General features: G+C 37.0%; 1 protein-coding gene across 1 annotated transcript in view; it reads left to right on the top strand.

Moving 5' to 3' along the window:
* The window catches only part of KIAA0825 (KIAA0825 ortholog), a 373,867-nt gene that overhangs the window by 177,188 nt on the left and 168,697 nt on the right, over window positions 1-27,982 (top strand). Inside the window, exon 21 of the mRNA XM_036279227.1 lies at window positions 482-576. Coding sequence (XP_036135120.1) covers window positions 482-576 — 95 coding nt within the window. The remainder of the gene's footprint in view (window positions 1-481; window positions 577-27,982) is intronic.

The following is a 27,982-nucleotide window of genomic DNA, read 5'->3' as shown; positions in this document are numbered from 1 at the left end:
TTGTACATGCCCTGGCCGGGGATTGAACCTGCAACCTTGGAGCAGCGGGACAATGCTCTAACTAACTGAGTTACCCACCAGAGCTCCAAGTTTGTTTTCTTAATCAAACTTCTGGGTGCTAAAAATGACTATAAACAGATACATGAAAAAGTTACCAATTATTTTGCTTTGCTTTTCAAAGTGTCATCCTCTCAGAGAAACTTGTTAGGCAAATGCCATTAGCACTTGGAAGAATAACGACTCAAGAAATTGATTTATATTTTTATAAATAATGACTACATCCCCAAATGGATTTATAAATTAATTGCTGTCTTATTGGAATAAAAACCTTCTTCTGTGGACATGATTGATGTTATCTGTCTAAGTCCTTGTTCTGGATCCCCCTCCTTCTTAGTTAGTCTATCACAGCTGGAGCTGTAATTTACTGATCATATTAACTCTGATTAATAACTAACAATAGCATCTTCTCATTTATCAACAGTCAGCCCTCACAAAATGGAACTGGAATTGGTCAAACTTGCTGCCAAATTATCTAGGACTGGATAAGATGACCTTCAGTGTACTTCTCAAAAACAGGTAAGATTAAGGATTTGGGGGATCTAGTAGGGGGTAAAAATATACATACACACACACACACACACATATGTATACACACACATATCTTTATATATAGGATATATATGGTTCTATAGGTATATGTATCTCAATTATATGAAATTATATGAAATATATTTTCTAAATGTTGTTTTTACACAGTAAATATTTGCAAAAGGCAGCACAATTTTTTCTGAAATTAAAATAGTTGATTTTAGTTGGAACTTTAAATATTTTGACTGTGTATATAATAGTTCAGTATTATAAACACCAAAAGTTATTGACTTGAATGTCATTATAATACTATGCCTCTGTTTGCAACAATTTAATGAATGTATATAAGATGCCAGGCAAAATCAACTAGTCCACTCAGGGGAATCGTGTCAGTAAAACTGTCATGATTGAATCTTTTGCTTTTCAGCCAGTTACCTGGCTCTGTCTTGCTATTTGGCCCTCTCAGTTGCATGTTACTTACACACACACGGGTACACACACACATACCCTGCAGGACAACCCCTTGAAATAATGTGATTTTAGACGAAGAATGTAAATGTAACTTATTTTGCACAAAAGTATAAACATTTTCTTTATATCTTTGATCAATTAACATGGTTTTTAAAAATACTTTTAAAGTTTTCAGTGAAAAGTATAAGGTATAAATGTTAAAAGTTGGATTTCTCTATTAAGTGTCACATTTTTACATAAGATGTATATGTGTGAGACACCTTTCTTGTTCAAGTATAATCTGTTTGCTCATAGTTACATATGAAAAGTCTATATAATCTTTGTGATGTCAAACGTATCTCTATATTTTTTGAAAAATATATTAAGGATCATTTTTCCTAAAAGACAGTATGACAATGAAATAGTGCAATTGTCAGATCATCCTTGAGGAATCTGGGTGCCCATAAGAAAATATCTTAAGAGAGAGAGACTCTAGTGTTTCCCAAATGAATGTTAAAAAATAAACAACAATAATAATAACGATAAAGCAGCTTTATTGTCAATACAGCTGTGGCCTAGATGTATGGCCCTAATGGGATTACTAGTATTTTACCCCTGAGTGAAGTTCACCCACACATCATGCCCAAAGCTGAACAATCTAGAAGCTTCCCCATCAAGAGCAAAGTCTTCTCCCAGCGAGCTTACCCTGTCAGGCAGTAGCCCAGGATGAACCCTATTCATGCACTAGCCCCCAGAGGGGCTCCTGGTCCTGTCCCAAAGTTGCTTAGAGAGGTGGGAGGTAGGAGTGGTGGGAGAGAGGCCAAGTCTTGTGTTGAACCTATGGTTGCATGATGTTTACACAATATTAAATGTCTGTCTTGCCCTGACCAGTTTGGCTCAGTGGTTACAGCATCGGCCTGTGGACCAAAGGGTTGAGGGTTTGATTCCCTGTCAAGGGCGTGTGCCTGGGTCACAGGTTTCATGCCCAGCTCATCAGGGTTGTGTAACCAATCGATGTGTCTCTTTCACGTTGATTTCTCTCTCTCTCTCTCTCTCTCTCTCTTCCCCCTCCCTCCCTCCCTCCCTCCTTTCTATTCTATCTAAAAATCAATCAGTGGAAAAATATCCTCAGGTGAGGATTAACAATAAATAAATAATTAAATATCTAGAAACAAACTAGGAAAGGTAAGTCATGTGTTTCCTGCTATTTGGAAAGTGTGGGGTTTATGTATGTTAACTTCATTATCTTTTACTAAGTTTCTTCAGTGGTGAATCGCTGCTTCCAATCCACTAAATGGTACTCTAGGGGCAGCACATCCTTGAAAACATATTGCATCTGCTCTGAATAATATTCACTTTTAAGTGAATTTGTGGTTTCACCAAAATTGCAAATTGTTATTTTTGTTGAACAAATTTAGATATATTTCAATTAGGTCAATAGCTATTAAAGTCTATTTCCCTGAAATATTATGTGCAGGAATGAGTGGAAGAAAAGAACTCCCACAAATTTAGCCAGAAGTAACAGGTCAAAAACAGTTCTCTTGGAAAAGGGTCATGAATTTTTAATAGAAACAGCTAGAATCTCATCTTAATAAGAGCCTTAGATTTTTAAAGAATGGCATGCGAAGCATTCTACTCCAAACTACCACACACCACCAGCTACCATAAACATAACTGATCTACTTTAGAAGGATGAAAGACACCCGAGAGTTTTTAATCTCTTTTAGCACTTTCCCATTTATTTTCAGAACATTATTTATGAGACTTGATTAATACTGAACTGGTAAGAAAATTGTTTCTGATTTTTCTCTGAGAGACTCTCTTGTCTGGACTTATCTGAAAATGCTGATCTTTTAAAAAATAGTGCATTGAATTGTTGACAACATGGTTATCTGCAAATAGTTATTTGAAAATGAAACTGCAGAACATTGAACTATTAGAATGAGAGTTATCATTGAACTCTTAGAATGTGCCATCTGACTTTCGTCCTCTGCTCACCATCAGGCCCCATCTCAAAACATCTCCCTCCAGGTCATGAGTTTTAAGTTCAATGCCTTCTTGCTGTTCTTTGGATTCTCCAAGCTCTTTCCCATTTTGCAGTCTTTGTAAATGCAGTTCCCTCAGCTCTTCACATGGCCGGTGTCTTCTGGTCCATCTGAAGCACATGTTACCTCCTCAATGAGACCTCTCCTTTTACCATCTGAAGTTACCCTCCATGTCACCCTAGCATCCTTCTCTGCTGTGCTTTCTTAATTGAGTTATTACTATCTGAGGTCTTAGTTTCTGTTTGTTTGTTTTTTCTTAATCCTAACCCCCAGGGAAGAATACAAGCTCCATGAGAGCCCATCTTGTATGGCATTAAAGGTAAGGGTGTAGAACTGACATATATGTTGATTTTTCTGAGCCTCTAAGAAGCTATTTTTCCATAATGGCAAACTTTCTAAGTTGAAAAACATGTATCACTAATATATAATCTGGATCTCTTTTCTGAGGTCTCAGCAACTGCATAGTTCCTCAAATGCCTTGAAAAACAAAGTCACAAATTTACAAGCATGGAGCCCATCTTGTTCTGAGTCTTCAGTACCTATAATAACTCATGGGCACAAAATAGGCTCTGGATCAAATTTGTTGAATTAATTAACAAACAAATGAGGAATAAGAATGTAGAGAAAAAGTCAGTTCCTGACAAGCACAGAGTTGGCTTTCCCTAAATGTAATGCTTGATCAATAGTTATGTAGGTACCTGTAGTATACTTCCTGGGAAAATCTCAAGTAAAACATTATCTGCATGCATGTTCATTCTTTTCATTTTCCGAATTTGGATGAAAATCAGGTTACTTAACTTCTGTATGGTTAAAATGCCCATTATTATTATTATAGAAAGTTTGGCTCAGATTCAAAGCACAAAACATTGGTCTTTATTTTTAATTAATTGATCCAATTCAAGCCATAACCTCTTTAGCAACAAAGTCTGTTCTTTACTCCATGGTTCAGAAGTTCTTTGACATTTGGGTGACAGGGTTAGTATTTGTTAAACGATACTTAAAATGCAAGTTAAACATTTTAAGGTAGAGTTAGCTTTTGTAAATTTGTGACTTTGTTTTTCAAGGCATTTGAGGAACTATGCAGTTGCTGAGACCTCAGAAAAGAGATCCAGATTATATATTAGTGATACATGTTTTTCAACTTAGAAAGTTTGCCATTATGGAAAAATAGCTTCTTAGAGGCTCAGAAAAATCAACATATATGTCAGTTCTACACCCTTACCTTTAATGCCATACAAGATTGTGCATTGATCTTTTGAAATTATAAAGGTACTTTTCACAATTTCTTAGTATTAGTTTCTAGCTCTCTTTCTCACCCACTTTAAAATAAATCCAGGCTGGTGAAGGAGACGGTGATTGCATTTGCAGGAGAGTGCACCGAAAGGAACCGCATTCCTTCATTCATGGCGAATCTCCAGATTGCCATTTTGATATTGTTTTCTTTGTCACTGAAACAAATTTATGTTGCTACTTTTCACTTTACCTTATTTATTCCAGACTAATTCCCAAGAATGGTGGTGTTTAAAATAATCTGTGAATACAGTGGAATGCGATGCTTTTTTAACCATCTAAATATACTGCATATGAGTTTGGCTTTGAGTTGAGCAAACACCATTAAATATGATGGCAGGAACAGCAGAAGGGGTGGTGTGGCAGATTCCTGGCCATCACTCTGGGACCTTTCCAGGTGGGCAATAACCATACGTCTGCGAGGAAACAGAGGTTAGAAAACATGTTTTAAAAGAGTTGATCTGTGGAGTTGTTTGCCTTTAATGGTAATAATTATTAAAGTACCTTTACGCTATATCAGATTGTAGTGTGCGTGCCCTGTGATATGTAGGGAGTAGAACACATTTTCTCTGGCCTGTAACTGCACACATCACACTCCCCAGTGACCGTTCTCAGGCGGTGCTGCCATTAGCACAGTGTTTATAGTTGCTCCCAGCAGTCAATTCCTGCTGCAGCAGAGGCGGCCTGGTTATGGAGAAGTGGGTTTAGATAAAAGGGGAGCTGATTTTATGAAGACACACATCTGAGCCATGACATTCAAATATGGGGTTTTTCATGCTCCAGCTCCTCAGAAAACCCTTTTATTACCACCTCCACCAAAAGGCCTCAGACTCAGTGCCTCTCCTCACTGTCGCCATCTCTAACAGAAGCAGCTTCCCGCCTCCCCCAGAGTCCTAACACAGCATGTGTCTTGCACAGAGACTGTCTAACACTTATTTCATATGTATACATTTAACACTCCGATCCTCAGGAATTCCACTTTAGTACATGAACCAAACAAACCCATGCAGGTGTATTGGTTTCTGATCGATAATATATATATATGTTGTCCTTTATGGTATATAAAGTACTCTCACACAAACCTCCTCTGACCCTCACTTCAACTGTGTAAGGACAGATAGGTACCAGTGAGGTTGCAAAACATTAAAAGACATGCCTGAGGTCGCAGATCTCAAATGACATCTGGAACTCAAAATGAAGTCTTCTGACTATATTCAGTGCTTTCTCTACTACTATATCATATTTCTAGTCAAGGCTACCCCACCCCACTTTATTGAGATATAATTGACACATAATGTTGTATAAGTTTATGTGGTAAGTGTTGATTTGATACACTTATATATTGCAAAATGACTACCACCATAGCACTAACACTTCCATCCCATCACATAATTACCATTTGTTTTTTATGGTGAGAACATTCAAGATCTACTCTTGTAGCAACTTCCAAGTACATATGATCCACAATATACAAGGATTTGACTTAGATTTTTCAACTTTATGAGATGGTGCAAAAGCAATATACATTCAGTAGAAATCAAACTTCAAATTTTGAATTTTGATCCTTTCCTGGGCTGGTGATTCGTGGTGTACTTCCTCCTGATGCTGGAGAGCAGCAGCGGTAGCTCCCAGTCGGCCATGCAGACACGAGGGTAAACCACCCTCCACAGCGCAGTCATTGTTTAGATGCTTTTGCCCAACTGTAGGCCACTATAAGTCTTCTGAGTACATTTTAGGTAGGCTAGGTTATGCTATGATGTCCAGTAGTTATGTGTATTAAATCCATTTTCAACTGGCAATGGGTTTATTGGGATGTCACTCCATCATAAATTGAGGAATACCTGTATTTAATGCAGTAGTATTAATGACAGTCATTAGGTCTTCATGTTAGAACTGGAAATTGGTATCCTTTGGTCAACTTTATTTTATTAGTTGTATATTTACTGTAAAAATACTGATAATGAAGATAGAAAACGGAGAGAGTGCTTGCCATGGCTAGCTTAATTTAAGTGAATCACCTACAGATACTTAACTATAAAACCTTACAATAACCTTATAATGTACCACATTCCCATCATTTTCCCGACAAGGCTCCGAGCTCTCGGACTGGCGCTCAGATGCTGGCTCACGTCCATCTTCTCTAACCACCCCTTCTCCCTGCTGTGCTCTAAAGCTTTGCTTACTGTATTCACTCAACAGATTCTGGAGCACTTCCTTTGTGAAAGGCATTTGCTTAGAGTCAAGTAAACATTTACTACAGAATGTCACCTAAGTCAAAGAGTCCTTGAGGACTACTCCACAAAATCTCTAATTCACGCAGAACTTGCATTTCCGTTGCGGCAGCACTCATACCCTCTCTTAACTCCCTGTGTCTGGCCCAGGAACTGGCTTGCCACCTCCTGCTGTACCTGGAAAATAACGCCATCTAATACAGGGTGGGGCAAAACTAGGTTCCTGGTTGTGAGTACATGAAACAGAGTCTATTCTTGTGTTATTATTTATTAGTTATCATATTATTGTCCATACAAACAACTGTAAACTCACCTTGTAGAAGTCTCCCAACTTTCCTTCCTAAACCTCAGTTTTGTTTCTGTCGTCTCCAATCCTTTGCTTCTTGTCTCTAGCCTTGGAGAAAGAGAGCTTTCTTCTAGTTGAAACTTGACAGGTAAGTTGGCTTTTTAGGTGGTGGAGGGCCTGGGGGCTAAGAAGTTTGGACCTGAGGGAATCACCACAGCCTTTGAGTACAAAGGAGTGATGAGAACAGAGAGCTTCCTCGGGACATCAATAACAGCTGGGGTAGAGAGGCAGAATAACTAAAAGTAACCTTCAAACCAAGTTACAGATCTATACCTGTGAAAGGGGGGCAGGATTAGTAGGAAGAATCTCAGATAGCAGGGTAGTTCTACAAAAGTTTTGAAAACACCAGTGAGGACTCCTTGAGCTAAAGTCACACACCGGAGGAGTCTCCTGCCTGGCTGGCACTAGCACCTCCACTGTACTCGGACTCTGGCTCTGATCAGCTTGGGAGAAGCATGGCCTGAGCACTAACATGATGGTAAAGCAGAGGAACGGCAGCTGGGGCCATTAGTCACCATGCTAACTGCTGCTGATGCAAGCGGTGCATCTCCATGGCTACCCTAAAGGGGGTGCAGAGCCATTCTCTTAGATATGGAGAGATTTTATGCGTACGTGTTATATAAGTTAACAGGGATGTGATTTAAATAAAGGTCTCCATTACTTTAGTGAGGTAGAAATCAGACAACCTAAATAAATATGTTAAATGCTATTGACAGAAATGCAGAATTGGCAACATTTTGATGAAAGAGAGGTATAATAATTTTCTCAAAAGCAGCCATGGGGAATTATTTGCTTGTCAAGTTGAACCAAAATTCACTTTGTAATGAATTTTCTTCTGCCTAATTATGCATTCACATACTGGCACTTTGGGGTTCTTGCAATGGATCAAAAGCTATTAAAAACTTGCTTGTATGAAGTACATTTCCTTTTCAATAATTATTCTTTAAGTCTTCCCCCTTTCAAATTTTGTTCAGACCCCAAAGCATCTGTGATGTCTTTCTACAAAAAGTTTTAGCATGGGCCTGCCAGGAGTGGTTGTCATAGGCCCATTGATTCAGTTTGGCTGAAGAGGAAAAGACCATTGACTGCTTTCAAGCTTATAGGTCCTCAATGAATATCTCAATTTGTTTATGGTGCTATAACAACATAGAGAGGAAATGATCTCTTTGAAGATATTATTACTGTGACAAAATTAAAAGAGAAATTAAAATGTCTATTAAATATTATAATAACAAATCAGAATAATAATTTTCACTGTATATGTTAATATTTATAACATTTTTATTATCTATTACAGTACTTTTCTGATGTGCTGTGTATGAAGTTAATCTGAATAAATATAGTATATTCTTATACTGTAAACAAAACTCTCTCCTTTATGTACATTGAGGGGATAGCCCTAAATATGATAGTAGTATGAAATCAGGGGGAAAATTTTTAAAATCAAGATGTTTTTTGTATTCAGAATATATATGCAAATGTAATTTTGAAATTTATTTTGTAATAAACGATTAGCAATACATACACATGTATTATTTCAAATGGTACCGGAAGGTAAGATATGAAATATAAAAGTTCCCCTCCTCAGCGCCTAAGTCATACAAATCCCACTCCAGGTGTAACCATTTGAACCATTTCTGATTTTATTTTAGTTGAAAAATATAAAGGATATGCTGTACCACTAATTTTTTTAAAAAATTATCAACTTAGCCCTAGCCAGTGTGGCTCAGTTGGTTGGAGTGTTGTCTCGTGCACCAAAAGGTTGCTGGTTCGATTCCTGGTCAGGGCACATACCTAGGTTTCAAGTTTAATTCCTGGTCAGGGTGAGTATGGGAAGGCAACTGATATTTCTTTCTCATATTTCTCTCTCTGTCTCTCTCTCTCCCTCCATCTCTCCCTATCCCCATTTTTTTCCCCGTCTCTAAAATCAAACAGCATGTTCTCTGGTGAGAATTAAAAAAAAAAATTTATCAACTTAATATTATTGATTCCTTGCAATAAAAAATACAGAATTTAACTCACTACCTTCTACTTTCCCCTGCTCTTCAAGCTTCGCTAATAAAATTTTAATTTTAGTTCTATTGGTCACCTTTATGTGATATATTACAAACCCTATTTTTGAATCAATTAGGTTTTTTAAATATTTTATTATTTTTACATAAAATCAAATGTACTCTTCTTGGCATACTCTTTTGAGTTATGACAAATGCATAATGCTGTTGAACAATCCTCACAATCAAAATCACTCATAAAGATTCCCTTGTGCTGACCCTTTGTCGTCCGTTTAACTTTATAAAGAAACTGTATCTTCCTGTGCTTTGTGCTGCCTGTGAGAAATCTGGTGCCAGACTGACCCTTCCCCCTTATCATCTCCCTGGATGCTTTTTTAAAATAACTTTTTTTTCCTGGTAATTGAGAAATGAGATTATATCTGTCTGTGAGTCTTTGGTTTCTCACAGTACTGAGTAGGCCTCTTGATATTGTGATTTTCTTCAGATTTGGGGATTTTTTTCCTTATAATATTGACTATTCTCTCTGCCCCCATTCGCAGTTACATCCATATAGTTTCTGGAATTCCTATTAAAGACAGATGTTCTGATTTATTGTTTCCTCAGATATTGCAAAGGCGTCCTTTGCCTTAGTCCTCCATTCTCACACCCTCTATATCCTTCCCACCTCTTCTGGAGCCGACTCATTCACTTCAGCAGCTTTAAGGGATTATCCCAGGTACCAAAATCAAATATCTTTAGGGTCTGGGCAAGTCAATATGTGAAGGCAAGGTATAATACAATAGGGGAAAGTGCATACTTAGGAAAAACATCCCAATTCTATTTTTAAAAGGGCTATGTTATAGAAATAATGCATGCCATCAAAATGGGTTAGGTTCACCTCCAGATCTCTGCCCCTGAGTCATCCATAGCTCCAGTTCTAACTGTTTAATGAGACCCCAGATCACATACACTTGGATTTTTCACTGTAATAATATTCTAATGTAATAACTCTCAACTTAGATAGAAGTTCTAACGCCATAATTATCTTTATCAGAACGCCACCTCATTAGAGTCGTGAGATTTCAATTTACGGCACTAACATTTTTCTAACCTCAGCCTAGAAACCTTGGATTACTTTGCCAAGTTTCCCTTTTTGGTCACTTATATCCTGTTCAACACCACGTGCCCTCCCAACACTTCTCACGGCCATTACTTTTCATCCCCCAGTGCTCCACTCTCAACATCCAGGGCCCTCAGCTTCTGACGCCTAGACGTCCTGCTTATCCTTAACTTTTAATCACTTATCTCAGCCGAATTAATGACTTGTCATTTATTAAATGTTCCATTATTATTAAAATAAATAGGAATTAACACTAACATTTTAAAACACAGAAGTAGAATGTTTATAATTGAATCCCACCATCCTGCTCCAGCTCTTCAGTTCTCTTCATTCCCTTCACAGGTATACAACACACCCCTCCTTTCGCACAGTCACAGCGAGGGGAACAATGCCTACAACCGTGAGCTCTGCATTTATCACAGAACTGTGTTGTCACTCATCCATGTGAAGGCATAATTTTTATCATTTTTTAAATTTCTTACCCAAGGATATTTTTCTACTTATTATCAGATAGAGTGGGAGGAAGGGGGAGAGAGAGACAGAGAGAAACATCAATGTAATAGAACCACATCAACTGGTTGCCTCCCACATGACCCAACCAAGGCTGGGGATGAACCATAACCAAGGTACGTGCCCTTGACCATAATCGAACCTGTGACTCATTGATCCATGGGCCGACACTCTAACCACTGAGCAAAACAGGCCAGGGCCATAATTCTTATCTTTAATCACAGCATTATATCAAATTAATGCAACACAATTTAGCTAGTCTTTCCTCTCTTACTTCTAGATTTTGCCTTGTTTTGTTCTTCCAAATCACACTTTCCATGTATGTGTAGGTGACTTCCTTTTTTTTTTTTCTTTATTGGTTTTAGACAGTGAGGAACAGGAGAGAGAGACAGAAACATCGATGAGAGAGAACATGGATTGGCCGCCCCCTAAAAGTCCCCCACTGGGGATCGGGCCTACAACCTGGGCATGTGTCCTGACCAGGAATTGAACCAGCGACCTCCTGGTGCATGGGTCGATGCCCAACCATTGAGCCACACTGGCCAGGCAACTTCCTGATGCTGATAGAATACAGGTGGAACATAAAAGGATACAGGCAAACTTGCTTTACAAATTACCAAACAGAAGAATAAAAGCTAGAGTGAAATAGAGATTTGTAAATATCCTTCTTTTCTGCCGTGCTTCCACTTCAAAACTTCAGTGTGGCTCCACATTGCCTGCTGCACTAAGCTCAAACTCAGCCCCAATTTCAAGGCCTCCTTCCTCTGGTCCTCCATTCACCAATGCCTCCTTTATTATGGGACCCTTTACCCATTCTGGAGCACAATATCCCATGATTCAAAATCTTTCTCCACCAGTTTATCTCAGCCTCCTTTTACTTACCCGTATAAGAGATCACAGAAACACCTTTCTCTTTTTTTTTTTTTTTTTTTTAATTCTCACTTGAAGATATTTTTCCAGATAGAGTAGGGGGGAGGGGAAAGAAACGTTGATGTGAGAGAGACATATCGATTGGTTGCCTCCTGCATGACCCTGACCAGGGCCAGGGACCGAACCACAACCAAGGTACATGCCCTTGGCTGAAATTGAACCTGAGACTCTTTGGTCCTCGGGCTGATGCTCTAACCACCAAGAAAAACCGGCCAGGGCAGAAGCACCTGATTTTTTTGTTTTTTTGGGGGGTGGGCAGATCAAAAAGGTTAACTCCCAGCAAATATGCAGCACAAAGTCTGAAAATAAAGAATGCTCTGTAAATATTATACGTATGCTTTTACCTATTATTTAGTCCTCCTTTTTAGAGTCATTATAATAGTAAACACGAGGCCAGGGACAAATAGTGAGGCATAGACCAAGCATCTGATAACTGGATAATGGAGAAAGGAGGACCAAGAAGAAAAAGCAGAAATGAGAAGAGACATCTAGAGCACTCTGTAGCAGGTGCTGGCTGTGTGTGTGATACATTCAAGGTGAAGGTGAACTCGGGAAGCTGATGTTTGGCTATTCATTCGCCCAAGACAGGGAAGGTGTGGCCAGAAGGGCCAATATTTGACATTTAATCAATAAAAATTAAACATTTGCTGTGCACCAGGTTCTGTGTTCAACTATAGATTTTCAGTTACTCAGAAATCAGGAATTTAGACATGGAGTTTGAGTAGATGACCAGCATCCATGATATGAAACTTAATCATCCCCCAAATCTGCCTTTCTAAGACCAGCTCAGGTTCACCATCAAGCTCCTCTCCAGTCCTGTGGCTCTCATAAACCCCTCATTTTCCAAGTTCTCAGGGCATTAATAGACCATTACACATGTTAATGTTTGACATGAGTTATCTTGTGATGTTCACTAATGTTTTGGGGTTCGCTGTCTCCCCAGATACTCTGAGCACAAGGTGAGCAGGCATCTCAGGCTCTTCTTGCTTGACACTTGCCCATAAAACACAGTGGTGAAAGCACAGGCCCGTACAGGTCATGCTGTTTGGCTCCCAGTCTAAATGTACTGTTTCAGGAGGATTTTCATTGGCTTTTAGACCTGTCTGGGGTATAGAAAGGATCACCAAGAGAAAGAGGCTTTGTTAATTCATTTATTAAAAACTTTATTAAACTATTTAAGATGACATCTATACTCCTTAGAAGTTAAACAATACAAACATTGTATAAAATAAAAGTTACTAATCTCTTGCTCTGCATCACCATGCACCTTATAATCCCACACACCTGAGGTAACAAAGCTGCCTTTCCTTTCCTTCTCAGTTAAGCCTTCAAACATCCTTTGAGCATGAAGTCATCATTCAGAATAGAATTTTAAAAGAAAAAATTACCAGGCTGTATGTTGTGATTTAGAAGAATAACAGGTAAAAAAAAGAATATTCTAGTTTTCTATAAAATAAAAATTTTCTAAAATTACAAAGAGATACAGATTTAGCCATTGACCTGGAAGCTGGTGGATCTCTTATTGTCAGATAATTGATATTCCAGGCTAATGAATTAAAACTTATTAATAGAGTCCTAGGATAAAAGAATTGGTCCGTCTTTGGGAAGGAGTCAGTAAACTGATTAAGATTTTGTTGTTTACCTGTCTCACTTGCCTGGAAGACTCTTTTCATCAGGATTATGTCTTTTCCATATTTGTTCATCCGACTCTGCCCAAAGCCATTTGTAAACATTTACTTATCCATTTCAGCAAATCAAATATATAAAGGACTTAGTTAGAACTGCCTGGAAATAGATAACTTTGTATACAATCCAGACCATTGTTATTTTATTATACATAGAATACATTTGCTAGCAGATGAAAATAAAGTATTATATAACCCATAAAATACAGTGTTGATTATAAGAATACCTCCATCTCATTATTCAGTCCAGCAAGACTTTGAGTAAATAGGAGGATCTGTGACTGCTTGTTCATTCATCCATCCATCAAACATTCACTAGGCACAACAGTTAAAGAAATGAGCCAGACACAGCCCCTGCTGTCAAGAATTCAGAATCTGGCCCTGGCCGGTTTGCTCAGCAGTTAGAGCATCAGCCTGCGGTCCAGAGAGACCTGGATTCGGTTCCCGCTAAGGGCGCATACTTCGGTTACAGTTTGTCCCCGGCCCTGGTTGGTCGTGCGGGTGACAGGCACTCAATGTGTCCCTTTCACGTCGATGTTTCTCTCTCTCTCTCTTCCTCTCTCTCCCTCCCACTCTATCTGAACAAAAAATGGAAAAATGTCCTCAGGTGAGGATTAAAAAAAATTCAGAATCTAGCAGAGGAGACAGATGGAAAAATCAGTGGTTATAGCTATCCTAGAGGTTCATACTAGTTACTGTAGAAGTACAGTGGAAGACCACAAAGGAGACAGAGCTAACTCCTGAATGCAGGGGCAGTCAGGAAACATACCAAACAGATGGGGATACTTCAGCTGTGTATTGACAGTCAAGGCAGCCAAGGTGAGAGGTGGGCTAGACAGAGCGTTTGATGTAGATAATGACACAGTATAAGAGAGAGAGTATGTTGTATCCAGGTTATTTTGGCTAAAGTAATGTCTCTTCACTTCACTTTTAAATCCATTCTATTTGCAACATATAGGCCCAGTGAATGAATGTTAGGCTGCTAGGACAGTCAGATGCTGAATTGAGTGAGGGGTGGTGGGAGGAGAAGGAGACAGCTGCCCTAAGTAGGCCTGTGAGTGGAGAATATTGAAAGAACTACAGATTCTTCCTTTTGAATCCTTGGCTTCATCTGAGCCTGAAGGTTTTCAGGCACATGTAAGCAATTGCAGGGCTGTGTAATTCATAGATCAAATGGCCTTATAGTCTGTCACTAAGATTCTATTTGCCTTATACGGCTCGAATGGGATGTACCTTGATACCACTCTTTGTGCAAGATTGATGGCTCTTCAGGCAAGATGCGCTAGTTTAATACCAGCCTTGGTCGGGGTATGAGAAGTACACCTGATTTGTCTTGCTCTTCATCTCTCATTATACCCACAGCTTGTTCTGGGGCCGCACCCTCTGTTTCTCACATTCTCTCTGAATGCTGAGTTCCCTGATGGTGGTGGGAATGCCCAGAAGTCACGGCAGCGCCCCCAAGTCTGCAAGTTCATGTTGGCTGCTCTGAACTGGCTGGTCCGAGATGGCCCCAAACTTAGTTTTTAGACTCTAAAGGGTTTCTGGAGAAGACAGTGTATGAACTTGTATCCTCAAGACTTGTTCATTTTTCCATTTTGCAAATAATCTAACAGGAATTTTAGGACTGAATCTTGATTTCAGCAAAAGTACGTACATTCAGCTGTAGATGCTTGTTCCTAACAACTTTGAGAATGCGGATGATAAGTGTGATTTTAATGCATTCGTTGGAAATAATGTTATTTTTCACAAAGTAGAAACATTCGTAATTTTGCTACAAGGAAGAATATTTGCGTCCTCTCACACATTTTATTTAATAATTTCACTTCTTTAAAAGCAAAACAGCACACAATTTGAAAATGAAATTTCCCCAAAGTGTTCAGTTTGCTAATATGTTTTTCATTTCTTCATTATGCTATAGTGGAACGTTGCCACGCTTTGAAGTGTGCAGTTTATCTCCCTGGAGGCAGCAGATGGTGTGACTAGGCTGTCTTTTGGTACAGGATTTATCATGAGAGATGGCATCTAGGGCCGGCTGAGACAGGGCCCTGCCCTCAAAGAGCATTGACTTTTGTCCTCATTATATTATTACAGCATTTATGTAAATTATTTTTACAATTATGTAAATTATGTTTACATATTTTTTAAAAATGGAAAGGTTTTGGCGTTTTTTGAAAGCTTCCTTTTTCTTAATTTATATAAGAAAAGATTTTATCTAGGAACCATTTGAGTTATTTCAATATTATCTGCAAGTGTTTTTACTGCATGCCTCATTGCTAGAGGACCAGTTGGTCTCCTGGGCAGGACATGATTTTGTTGTGATCTGGTCTTCAGCTTTGGAAGTCTGGCAGTTTGGTTTCATATAGGAATATTGACTCACACTAACCACACTCACAACAGACTTGCAAAGTCAGAGTTTTATTTTAATAATTTATTGTGAAAAATACAACTTCTCAAGCAGATTGGTCATTCTCTCCCTTGAGGTGACTTGACATCACAGGCTAGGCTATGGCAGAAAGGTTTATTTGGTGAGTAGGAGTCGACCCTCCCTCCATGGAACTGTGCTGCCATTAGGACCTGATTCACATGTTGTGAGTCATGGTGTCCTTGCTTCTGAACTGTGCTAATTTTTTATTCTTTCTGCACATTTTTAGTCCTCTGCTGAGTATCCTGTTACATCATCTCTTTAAATAGAAGTGTGCAGGGGAGGAAAAACTTTCCCTCTGGCCCCCTAGATTAGAAAGCTGGGTCTAGGATGTGGATAGCAGGCAAATTAGCAGGAGGAAAGGTGTACCAATGTATTAATTCTTTTTATTGCATGCACGGGGCATCACAGGGAAAAGATTGAATATCTCCCTAATTAGTGACATTTGAGAGTTTATTTACCATTTTAATAAAGCAAAGGGAGAAGGGCTGTAGGCCTCTTAGGGGAGAGGAAATGACTTTTAGGAAAGATGGATGGGCCCTTAGAAGAATAGGTGGCAGATGTGATCATTTTGGACGTTTGGACGTGGTGTGGACATCTAGTCTCCTCTCCTGTGATGACTCAGTCTTCCCTGCTTGATGAAACTCCCAGGGAGGGGGTTTGGGTTACAGCCTAATTGCTTATGGAGGATCCGTCTTCAGGCAGATAAGGGGAGTTCAGAGGAACTTCTTTGCATTTACTGTTTTTCAAGTGACCTCAGCTCAAATTAACCAATATACCAACATGGCATATTTGGGAGTGGCATGTCCTGAATTTTTCTCACAGCTAATAAGTGCTTAACTCAAAAATAGAAAATAGTTTTATCTTGAGTGCAAACTGAAGGACAGTAGTGTTTTTAGTAGTGCTGTGCTCTATTAGCAATGTCTGCCACAGACAGGAGAGATGACACACAAGTAAGTGATGCATGTTAGCTCGCCCTGGCCTACATCCTATTTCAGTACATAAAATCAGATACATACCCCGATTAGCATTTAAGGGCAGCATTCTGTGGTTTTGGAAATCATTTAAGAACATGCTTTTGAGCTAGAGGAAATCTTGATGTTCTCACTTTATAGTTGAGAAAACATTTGTTTCAAGAGATTCACTGAAGTCATAGAGCTAGTAGGTAACTGAGCAATGACTCAAGCCTAGGGTTTCTGACTCCTGGTGGTCTAACTTATTTTCTTATAAACCACAACAAAGAGCTAAGAATCCCAAAGACTGATGATTTTATTTTCCAACTTAATTTGAGAAATCTCTTTTCTTTGGTAGGATTAAGATTTTGATTTATTTAGAGCAGCAAAATAAACATGAGGATTAGATATATAGACCAGGCACACTTGATCTTGGGTGCACATTAGAATTATTTGAATTATTTGGGAATTGTATTTAAAAAAACTACCAGCCCTGGCCAGTTTGGGTCAGCAATTAGAGAGTTGGCCTGTAGACCAAAGGGTTTCGGGTTCAATTCCCAGTCAAGGGCACGTACCTGGGTTGCAGGTTCAATCCTCAGCCCTGATTGGGGTCATGTGGGAGGCAACCAATCAGTGTGTCTTTTACATTGATTTTTCTCTCTCTCTCCCTCACTTCCTCCCTCCCTCCCACCTCAACCAAAAAAAAAAAAAGAAGAATGGAAAAATATCCTCAGGTGAAGGATTAACAAAAACAAACAGCAACAACAACACAAAAAACTACCAATGCCCAGGCCTCCCACTGACCAATTAAATAAGAATCTTTGGGGTGAAGTATAGTAGTTGGTACATTTAAAAAAATTTCCATGTGATTTAATCCAGGATTGAAATGATTGATATAATAATTTGAAAATTTGCTGAAATGATCACACATTTTGTGAATGCTTAAAAAGTCATTGTTGTAGAGAACAGACTGGTGGATGCCAGAGGGGAGGGACGTTGGGGGATTGGGTGAAAGAAATGAAGGGACCAAGAAGTACAAATAGATAGTTATAAAATAGTCACAGGGATATAAAGTCCAGCATAGGGAACATAGTCAATATATTGTGGTAACTCTGTGTAGCGCTAGGTGGGTACTGGAAATATTGGGGGGAACACTTTGTAGAGTGTAGATTGTCTAACCACTATGCTGTACGTGTGAAATTAATACAAAATAATATTGAATGTAAACTGTAAAATAAAAAAGTCATTGTTGACATTGTTAAGCTGTTGAGGGAATCAATGCTTTTACCATCCAAAGTCAGTGCTTTCAAATAAAAATCACAGAATTACACATTAAGGGTAGTAGACTGTTAAATACTTTTGATTCCCTGATTCTAAGTACAGGTATCAAATGAGAAATTGGAAAAATAGCAATGTGTGTCATGACATGAACAATTATTTTTAGATTATTCCATGGCAAAATGAAGAAAAGTATTTATTTCTTATGTCCTGGGTAAAATGTATAGGAATAGTATTCCCCCTTTATTCAGCCAATTTCAGTTTTTGATGCTGCAAACATGATGGCAGAGTTCTGATTAACTGCACCAGAAATCACGCAGGCTGCCCTTCCCCTTCCCCAGCGAGAGGACTGCTCGCTGCTTACGGGTGCAGTGATGGAGTTTTGGTAACGTCCGGGATCAGGAAATGGTAATTGCTAGAATGGATGCTTTTGGTTTTTATTCGTTCTTTTAGTTTGTTCTCCCTCTTTGTCTCTCCCTCTCTCCCTCTCCGGCCCTCCCTTCCCTCTCTTCTTCGTCTCTAGTTCACACTTTATTTTAAGAGGATAGGGAGGAAGTTCAGTGTTGTTGTTTTAAAAGGCTTTTCAGTCTCCAGAGTAGAATTGGGGGGAAAGCGGCTTCAGGGCTACCTTGCATTTAAGAAAAAGTTATAAGTACAGCAGCAGGTGAGGAGCTTAAAACAAGGCTCAACATGTCCTGAGTTAATCATTTATAGGTAATTAAAGCTACATGGACATCTCGGGATGAACTAGAACCTTCCTAGTTTTGATGAAGACAGAGGTTGTGCATAGCTAAAGAGCTGGCACGGTAGAAGCCCTCGTACAGCACCGACAATTCTGGATCAGCACTGTAAAAGTTCACGCTGAAATATGTCACCGAGGGGAGCTTTTTCTGTGTTGGTCTTTGGATTGGCAGGTTATGACAAAACTACATTCATGTTACTTGAATACATCTTTTGTCTAGTTTTACATGCTTTTCTGACTTGTCTAGAAAATGACATATTGAGGTTTTCATTAGCTTTAACCAGGTGTGATTTTCTCATGGAAGACACCTCAGCAGGACTGCAGTTTAAAGCGAATAAACCAGTGAAGCTCAGAAAGGCCATCGCCCTCCTTCAGATGGTAGCAATGAGCTGGAAGACTCATTAATCAGCCACAGAGTCACAGGTGTGATGGCGGCCTCCAAACCGCCAGCAGACTGTGAAAGTCACATCCGACAGGCTAAATTGTCAAACTAGACCCATCTATAAACATTTTAACCCAGCAAACTCTCAGCTCTTTTGTCTTTAAGACAAAATGAAATGTTAAATATCTTCCAAACCTTCTATGAAATGTTGCTTATTTTATTTCATGAAGTTCAAATTTCTTAAAAAAAGAATCAAATTTGACATTCTTTTCTTTTATAAAAATGCATTAGTGTCTTTATTTCTTATTTTATTTTTCTTAATGCTTATGGACTCTTCTTGATTTAGTCTCTTGTGCCACACGAAAGGGTGGAGGATGGAATTTGCCTGTGTCAAAGCTTGATCAGTCGCGAAAATCCACTTCTTAGCATGTTTGTTAGCTTGAGCTGTACCCTTCAGAAGTGTTTTGTTCATAAGGAAATGTCTGTAAATATGTTTTAATGGGAGGACTGTGTAAACTACTTTCTAAAACAAAAAATAATTCCCTACTCTAAGTTTACCACTTTGCTTTTTATGTTTCTCTTTCTTTTGATCTCTAAGGAATCATTATTTTTATTTTTATTTTATTTTTTTAAAGTGGTACATCACTAAAGAAGTCAAGTTAAACCTTGAGGTTAATGTGTGGTTTTGTCGGGAGTCTTGTGACAAAATAACAATAAGCTTTCAAATGAATATGTAGTTTATATTTGGGCAGGGAGGGGGATACTGGGGAGAATTTCAGTGAAATCCAGTAAAATATGTGTAATGCTTTTAAGTAAGTTTGAGATTCCCAGATCTATTTTTTAACTCCTACATAACTTGTATTTTTTATTTTTTGCACTAAAGGAAGTTAATACATAACACCAAATAATTCACATTATTTTCCCTCACTGTAGTTTCATTTTATTCACTTTGAAAACATTGAATGGCACATTGGTACTCATTGAACAGTGGAAATAAAATGAAGCACAGTACAATTATAATACAATTATAACTTGTGTGGGTTTCCTAGGACCTTGTCCCTCAAAGCTTGTCTAAGAATAACAGCATTAGAAATGCAGGATCCCAGGCCCCACCCAAGACCTACCTAATGAAAATGAGCATTCTTACAAGATACTTAAGTGCTTGTTAAAGTTGGAGATACCTTAGGCTAAGGTGAGTTGGACAGTTCTTCTTTCTTACTAGTTTTTACCTGCCATTCAAATATCATCCTAGTAAACACCATTATTATAATGACAGTTCTCATATTTTTTAAAAAATCCAAACTCCATTGATTTTATAAATGTTTTAAGCAATATCAAATACAGTGAACACTAAGTTGAAAATACAATTAAAACACCTCAATAACATTGTTTGAGGTGGGATTTGATCTCCTACACAGAGCTAATTAAATATATAAACATTGAATATATAAAGGCCAATATTATACAAAAGCATCAATATATTGGTCTGCATGTATTACACTAGTGTCGGAAAAGGCAGAGTGTACAAAAAAGTGTAAGACACATACTTGTTCATTAAAAACTTACAAACCATATTTTTATCCACTAAAAAGCAGTTTGAGTCCGGACAGTGTAGCTCAGTGGTTGAGCATTAACCCATGAACCAAGAGGTTGCTGGTTCGATTTCTGGTCAGGACACATGCCAAGGTTGGGGGCCTAATCCGCAGTGGGAGGCATGCAGGAGGCAGCCAACTAATGTTCTCTCTCATCCATGTTTCTATCTCTCTCTCTCTCTCTCACTTCCTCTCTCTCTAAAAATCAATAAAGTAAAAAAAAAAAGAGGTCAAAAACTATAAAAATAATTAAAATCAGTTTGATTATTAAGTTCTTCCATGACCTTGTTTTATCTTTTTTTAATGTTTTAATATTGAAAAAGGCAGAAACATTCTTTAAAATAGCAGGAAATTACAGCATCCCTTATGAAGTTTATTATCTGAATTAAATGCTTTTCTTCATAGACAATTCTGATTAAAATAAACTGAATAAAATGTCACTTTTTTTTTTACTTTTTTGTTGCTTCTCTGTTCTTCGGGGAAAACATATAAACAAATATTTAGACTAAATAGACTGGAATGTCAAAAAGAAGATAGCAATCTCAATTTATACCCTTCAAGGAGTCATACTTTAATTCACATTCCTTGTCAATCTCTGTTCTGCCAAAATACTGGTATATTATATATAACAAATTTCCCCAAAATACTATGATTTCTACTCTGTGTTCACCTAAAGTTATACTGGTAAGTTACTTTAAAGGAACTATGCAGGGGAGCAGGGGGTGGATTTTTACAACTGAAGTCCATTTCTTCTGTTTTTCAAGTTGGTGGCATATAGCCTTTCATAGTATTTTCTTATTATCCTTTCATATAGAAAATTTAAACAGAGCTCTACATTGATATTAACAAATATTTAGCCTCTTCACACATTTCTAACCTGTGTTTATATAGTAAATGTACAGGAATATTTTTCTAGATATTTCCTATGAAGTTAACTATTTGTCTTTAATGATTAAAGGAATATTTTCTATCTTACTGTGAGCAGGATGATCATTTTCTGTTTGAAACGTTAACTTTTTCAAGCTTACAATCATTAACATACTTTCTATCACCAACACAAAGAAACTTCTCTGAGGGAAAGAATATCACACTAAAATTATCAGGAATCCATCAGTAGATCTATGCTTAGAAAGAATGAAAAATAGTGAAAAGTAGTATATAGATCTATACAGGCCATTTTATTTTCTGTACTTAATTAATATACCTCAAGCCTTTCCCAGAACTAGGCTATACAGTGTGCTGATGCATAATTGCACAATTTGAACTTTGCAAACAACAAACTTTTGGTAGATTCTGCTTTATCTCACTGCAACATGACTTCATTAAGGAGCTTAAATAATGTTTCTATTTGATACTTGAAGTTTGGCCACTATAGCTCCATATGCTTTTGAGAGTAGCTAGAGGTCAATAACATGTCCATCATGAACTTTTCCACATAATGTCAGAATAATTAATGTATTATATTTTATTGCAACAGTGCTGCATTAGTTTTAGTAACTTAATCATTCAGACTGTTTTATTTCTTCCATTGCCATGAATTTAAATGGACATAAGAAAAGTATACTGAGATGCCCTGAGTTGTGAAATATGTGTGACTATTCATATTAACTAATAATTCATGTTTGTATTAATTTTCATATGTGGACTGAAGTTTTTCTTCAGTCATTTTGTGTAAGTAAACAGCTAAAATAACTGCTGAAGTATAGGCTAAGTATGTATCATAACTTAATTCAACCAAACGTTTTGTTTATAATATCAAGGAGAACCTGGGTAGTATTTTTCAGGGCCAGAGATTAGGCACACACACCCACTCCAAAATGGGAAAGAAAATAGAGCATTTTAAGAACTCAAGTACAATTTTTGTGTCCAAACATAAACCTTGTGAAATTAGGGTATGTATTGAATCTCCTTTAGCAAGGCAGTCCAATTGGTAGCAGAATAAGACTTGTCCTTTTCTAGAGTATTTTAACCCCACAACTGAACTTTTAGTAATTTTTTTTTAGTTATTTATTTTCTTAGTGGTTACTCTAGATATTAAAATATGCAACTTTTACAATTTACTTCCTATTGAGACAAAATTAATTGTGGTAGAATATAGAAACTTTGCTCTCCTATATTATTTCATTTCCTCCTTCCTCTTTTGTGCCATATATATTAAATATATATATGCTTTAACTTTAATAATACAGTTTTAATTGTGGATTTATGTAACCATTTGTCTTTTAAAGAAGGTAAGAAAGAATAAAGAAAAGATTAAAAATATTTATTTATTCTTTTGTAAGTATTGCCCCACACACATATTTATCATTTTTGGTGCCTTTTTTTTTTTTTAGTCCTATGAACTCTAGTTACTATCTAGTATCATTCCCTTTCAATCTGAAGGACTTCCCTTAGTGTTTCCTGTAGAGCAGATGTGATAGCAGTTATTTATATGTCTTTTTTTAATATGGAAATGGCTTCATTTTGCATTTCTTTTTGAAGGTTAGTTCAGCTGTATACAAAATTATTGGTTGATAGTTTCCTTCTTTTAGCACTTTGTCATTTCACTTCCTTCTGGCCTCTATTGTCTGTAATAAGTAAGAGAATTTTAAAAAATATGATGAATATGTCAACACACTAATGTAAAGGAAGTGGGAATACTAAATATAATAATGGTTACAAAGAATTAATATATAGTGGTGGGCAAAAGTAGGTTTGCAGTTGTGAGTACATGAAACTCTGAGTATATTCTTCTATTATTGTTTATTAATTATTGTATTATTTATTATATAAATAACCTACTTTTGCCCACCCCTGTAAATAAGATGACAGCAGATGTGAGATTTAAACACTTGAAATTATTCACTTTCTAATAAATATGAATGTTTTGATGTATTAGACACTTTTCTAAAACAACAAAGTCAAATCACCAAAATTTACCAAAAATATGTATGAACCTGAAAAAAGAACATCATGTAAGAAATTGAAACTATTAAATGTTTGTTATATTTCATCACACAACTGAAGAGAAACCTTCAAGAAATAGTAATTTTGATGCTATCTGATTCTTTTTGATAATTGAGAAGGAAATCTACCCAATTATTTTATCAAACCTATCTAACTTTGAAACTAAGCCTAATAAAGACAGGCCTCCAGAAAAATAGGCAACTCTCAATGATAACTGCAAATGAGACTATACTAAGTAAAATATGGTCATTTCCTGTCATCTTGCTTATAGAGGTAGAGATTTTCAGTTTCAGGCTTTTCCTTGGGTTCTCCATGCACTAACAAAGCCTTTGTTATGCTTCTTTGGGTATGTTCTGTGCACACACAGCTTGTGAGTGAGCCTGAGACTTCTACTGATTTATATACAAAATTAGGAGTTCCCTACTTACTGTCTTCTCTCAGGGATATTCCCCATACTCTGGCTTCCAGGGGCCTTTTTTTTTGGTCATCTGGCCAGAAAAGTTTAAGTCTCTTTTATTGTCAAACATTCCTGGTACTGCCCTTATGGTTAAGTGGCAAGAAATAAAGGAGACAATAGAAATTCACCCAACATTCTTGCAAAGTATCTTTTTTTTTTTCCTGGTTCCTTTTCCTGACTCCTGTATCCAGAAGGACAGATTTTCCTAAGTCCTCACCCTGCTGCTGTCATGGCAATGCCGATGGGTGATTAAAGCTGGCCACAGAGCAGTACTGGGGGAGGAATGGAGAAATAGAGTTTAATATACTCAACTCTAACTCACAGGGACTTTATTATCCATGCTCTGGCCAGGAGGATGGCCTTTGCTATACATTTTTGCTGATTATACCTGCTACAGTGTTCTTGATTCAACCTACATTAGGGTCAAAAAGTAAGGAAAAAAACCTAGGAAGTTCACTGCCACCATATTGGTCTTTATTCAAATTTACATTTTCCTCCCTAACCTGCCTGCTCTTATTTACTTTTTTATAGTCCTTGAGTAGTGTTTTATTTTTTTGATATTTTGTCTAGTGTCCTTAGTTGTATTATTATGAGAACTCGGCTGCAGTGGACTTACCCATTTTTCCCAGACCCAGAACTCTGCATTTTATTTATTTATTTTTTTATCCTTACTCGAGGATTTTTTTTTTTTTTTTTTTTTTTGCATTTATCTTCAGATAGAGCAGGAGGGAGAGAGGGAGGAAGAGAGAGAAACATCAATGTGAAAGAGACACATGGAGTGGTTGCCACCTACACGACCCCAACTGGGGCAGGGACAAACTGCAACTGAGCTATGTGCCCTTAGTGGGAACCGAACCCAGGACTCTCTGGTCGGTGGGCTGATGCTCTAACCTCTGAGCCAAACCAGCCAGGGCTCTACATTTTAATATATACTATATTTTAAAATAATGTGGACTGTGTCAACAAAGCACTCTATCAGTTGCTAATATAAAGTTGGGATTGACAAAGCTTCACTTGATTAATTCCAACTTTTAAAATAATTTAATCACAACACAACCATTTCTTCCATGCTATTTAAATTTCATTAATTCAATAAATATTTATTATGTACTTAGTATACATTCAAGGCCTTAGATGTATAATAGAACTTACTATATTTTATGCTATGTGATTTGTAGCATACAAAGTCATTATTTTAGATTATTTTCAAGCCCTGGCCAGTTTGGCTCAGCAGTTAGAGCGTCGGCCTGCGGTCCAGAGAGACCCGGGTTCGGTTCCCGCTAACGGCACGTACTTCAGTTGCAGTTTGTCCCCGGCCCTGGTTGGTCGTGCGGGTGGCAGCCACTCAATGTGTCCCTTCACGTAGATGTTTCTCTCTCTCTCTCCCTTCCTTTCTCTCCCTCCCACTCTATCTGTACAAAAAATGGAAAAATATCCTCGGGTGAGGATAAAAAATAAAATAAAAATAAAAAATAAGTTAGATTATTTTCAAAATCTTTATATTACCAAGATGAAACTCAACCTAATTATAAGGCATTATCCCTTTTGTATTTTATTGAATTTGAATCACATTTCACCTAGTTCCGCAAAAGTCTTTGCTTTCTCTTTTTTCCAGGCTTTACCCCTTATAATATCTTTTGCTTGGTGCCCTATTATTCTACAGACTTTCACTGGCTCCTTCTATTAGCTAGATAGCATTCATTCTTCTGATATCAGTTTAAGTATGGCTTCCTTGGGAAACACTAATCTAGGTTAATTAACTCTGAAATGCATCTCAGCCTCCCAAGGTGCAATTTGGAGCTTATTGGCCCATCTGCATAGCAGAAGTAAGGCCTGGTGGCAAGAGGAAGCACAGAACTTTTAAGAAAGTGGGACGAGCCCTGGCTGGTTTGGCTCAACAGTTAGAGCATCACCTGCGGACCAAAGAGTCTCGGGTTCATGTCTGGTCAAGGGCATGTACCTCAGTTGCAGTTTAGTCCACTGCCTAGGGACGTACAGTAGGCAACCAGTTGATGTGTCTCTTTCATATCGATGTCTCTCTCTCTCTCTCAAGTCACAAATAGATGATTAGTGAAAGGGAAGGCCCCTTCCATGCCCTCTAGTCGTTCAGCTTTCCCTACCAATTGTCCTTTGCTGCTGTTAATTCTTTCAATGACTACTCTGAGTACTGTTACTTTGTATAACATATTTAATCATATTTCTTAGTTTTATTAATGAACAATGATAAAATTAGTATCTACAACTTTCTTCCACCTTTACTCTCTAACCCCCACTCTACACCACCTGATTTTAATTGGATATGTTATTTGTCTTGGTTCTTTTGTTTATAGTTATAACTTTAAATATGCATATACTTAATTAAAAGGTATCTTTTGACCTCCAATATAGAAGATAAAGAAATTAATGTAATCACTTTAAGTTCAACCTTATTTCTCAGTTGTTTTGGAGAAAATTTTACCTATAATATTTACAAATTGTGATGGTTTTAACATTTACATTGTTTCTTAACCATAATTCTTAAAGTTATATTAATCTCAGTTGTACATGGATTCAATTCTCACTGTCATCCTTTCACCATGATTTCTCCATTTATCTTCACCTGAAATTCAGTCTTTAGCAGGTTATTTGAGATGGGTTCATGATAGTTGTCATTCTTAAATATTGTATATTTAAATATTTTTGTCTGTTGCCTTTATTCTTGAATAACAGCTTGCCTGGGTATGTACAGAGTGTGGAGGGTGTGGCAAAAGGAGACTTAACAGTTGTGAGTACACAGAACACAGAGCTTATTCTTATATTATTTATCAATTATTGTCTTATTTTCTATACAAACAACTGTAAACCTACTTTTGCCTCATCCTGTACTTATTGGATAATGCTTTGTTTCTCAGAAGACTTTGTAGACATAGTTCCATTATTTCTGTACACAGCTTTGGAGCCAGGCTATCTTTTCCTCTGTCAGGAGTTTGATATTTTTAAATGAAAAGTGAAATAATTATTTATTCATCTTTGAAAATCAGTTCTCTCACCAGCATGTCTTGGATTTTATCATTCTGCGTCAGTTTTCCCAAGGAAATGTGTCCCTTCAATTGGTATATTCAGGTCTTACTTTTTTTCTGGTAAGTTTCTTTAAATTATATCTTTGAATTTTTTGCACACTGCATTAGTTTAATTATTCTCTTTAGGGGTACCAATTATGCTTCTGTTGGATTTCCTTCAGTGCCCTCCATGTATAATATCTTCTATCTTTTGTTGTTTGTGTTTTTCTATTTGATTTTCTTACTTTTCTGAATCCTTCTGTGTCCTTTTGCTGTTCCAGCATGTCCTCCAAAAAATAAAATAACACTAATAAGTACTTAAATAATGTGGCAAAGTTTACATTTTTTTGCATTGAAAATTGATGGCTGGATTTATTTCAATATTTTTCTTGTGGCCCTTGGAAGGTGCATAGTAAAATTTTTCCTTAACATCCTACAAATTTATTTCTAAAAGATATACTCAAGAAAATAATAAAATTTACTTTAGAATTATGACTTTATATTTTTATATCTATATGTGTAGTCAGATTGAAAACATATTTTGCTAATTAAATATCTAATTATAAGTAGGTGACTTGTGTATTTGTTATTATCCTTGATTAAAATTATTGTTTTAATATTTGAAAAAAATTAGTTCATATTATTGTAAAGGTATGTCTGTGGTCATTTTTTATAGCTTACATTATAATGTTTATTTTAGTATATAAAGTGAATTTTACTCAATATATTACATTATAGTTTTAACTTTATTATTTATCAAATCATCTGTTGTAGTCTAAAATAGTGGCAAATAATATAGTGATAATGGATTATTTTATGTTTTCTCTTATCCTTATTTTATAAAATAATGCACAGTAGCATTTTTTATATCACACTATTTTCTCAATTAAATAAGATCATTTTAAACAAGAGAATGCAATCTCTAAATAGAGATTGATTATAGCACTTTATTGTTTTATTATTCTGTATCGTTAAAGTGGAGAACA

Source organism: Molossus molossus, unplaced genomic scaffold (assembly GCF_014108415.1).
Source record: "Molossus molossus isolate mMolMol1 unplaced genomic scaffold, mMolMol1.p scaffold_m16_p_3, whole genome shotgun sequence".
NCBI classification, from domain to species: Eukaryota; Metazoa; Chordata; class Mammalia; order Chiroptera; family Molossidae; genus Molossus; species Molossus molossus.
This window is presented reverse-complemented; position numbering and strand designations above follow the sequence as displayed.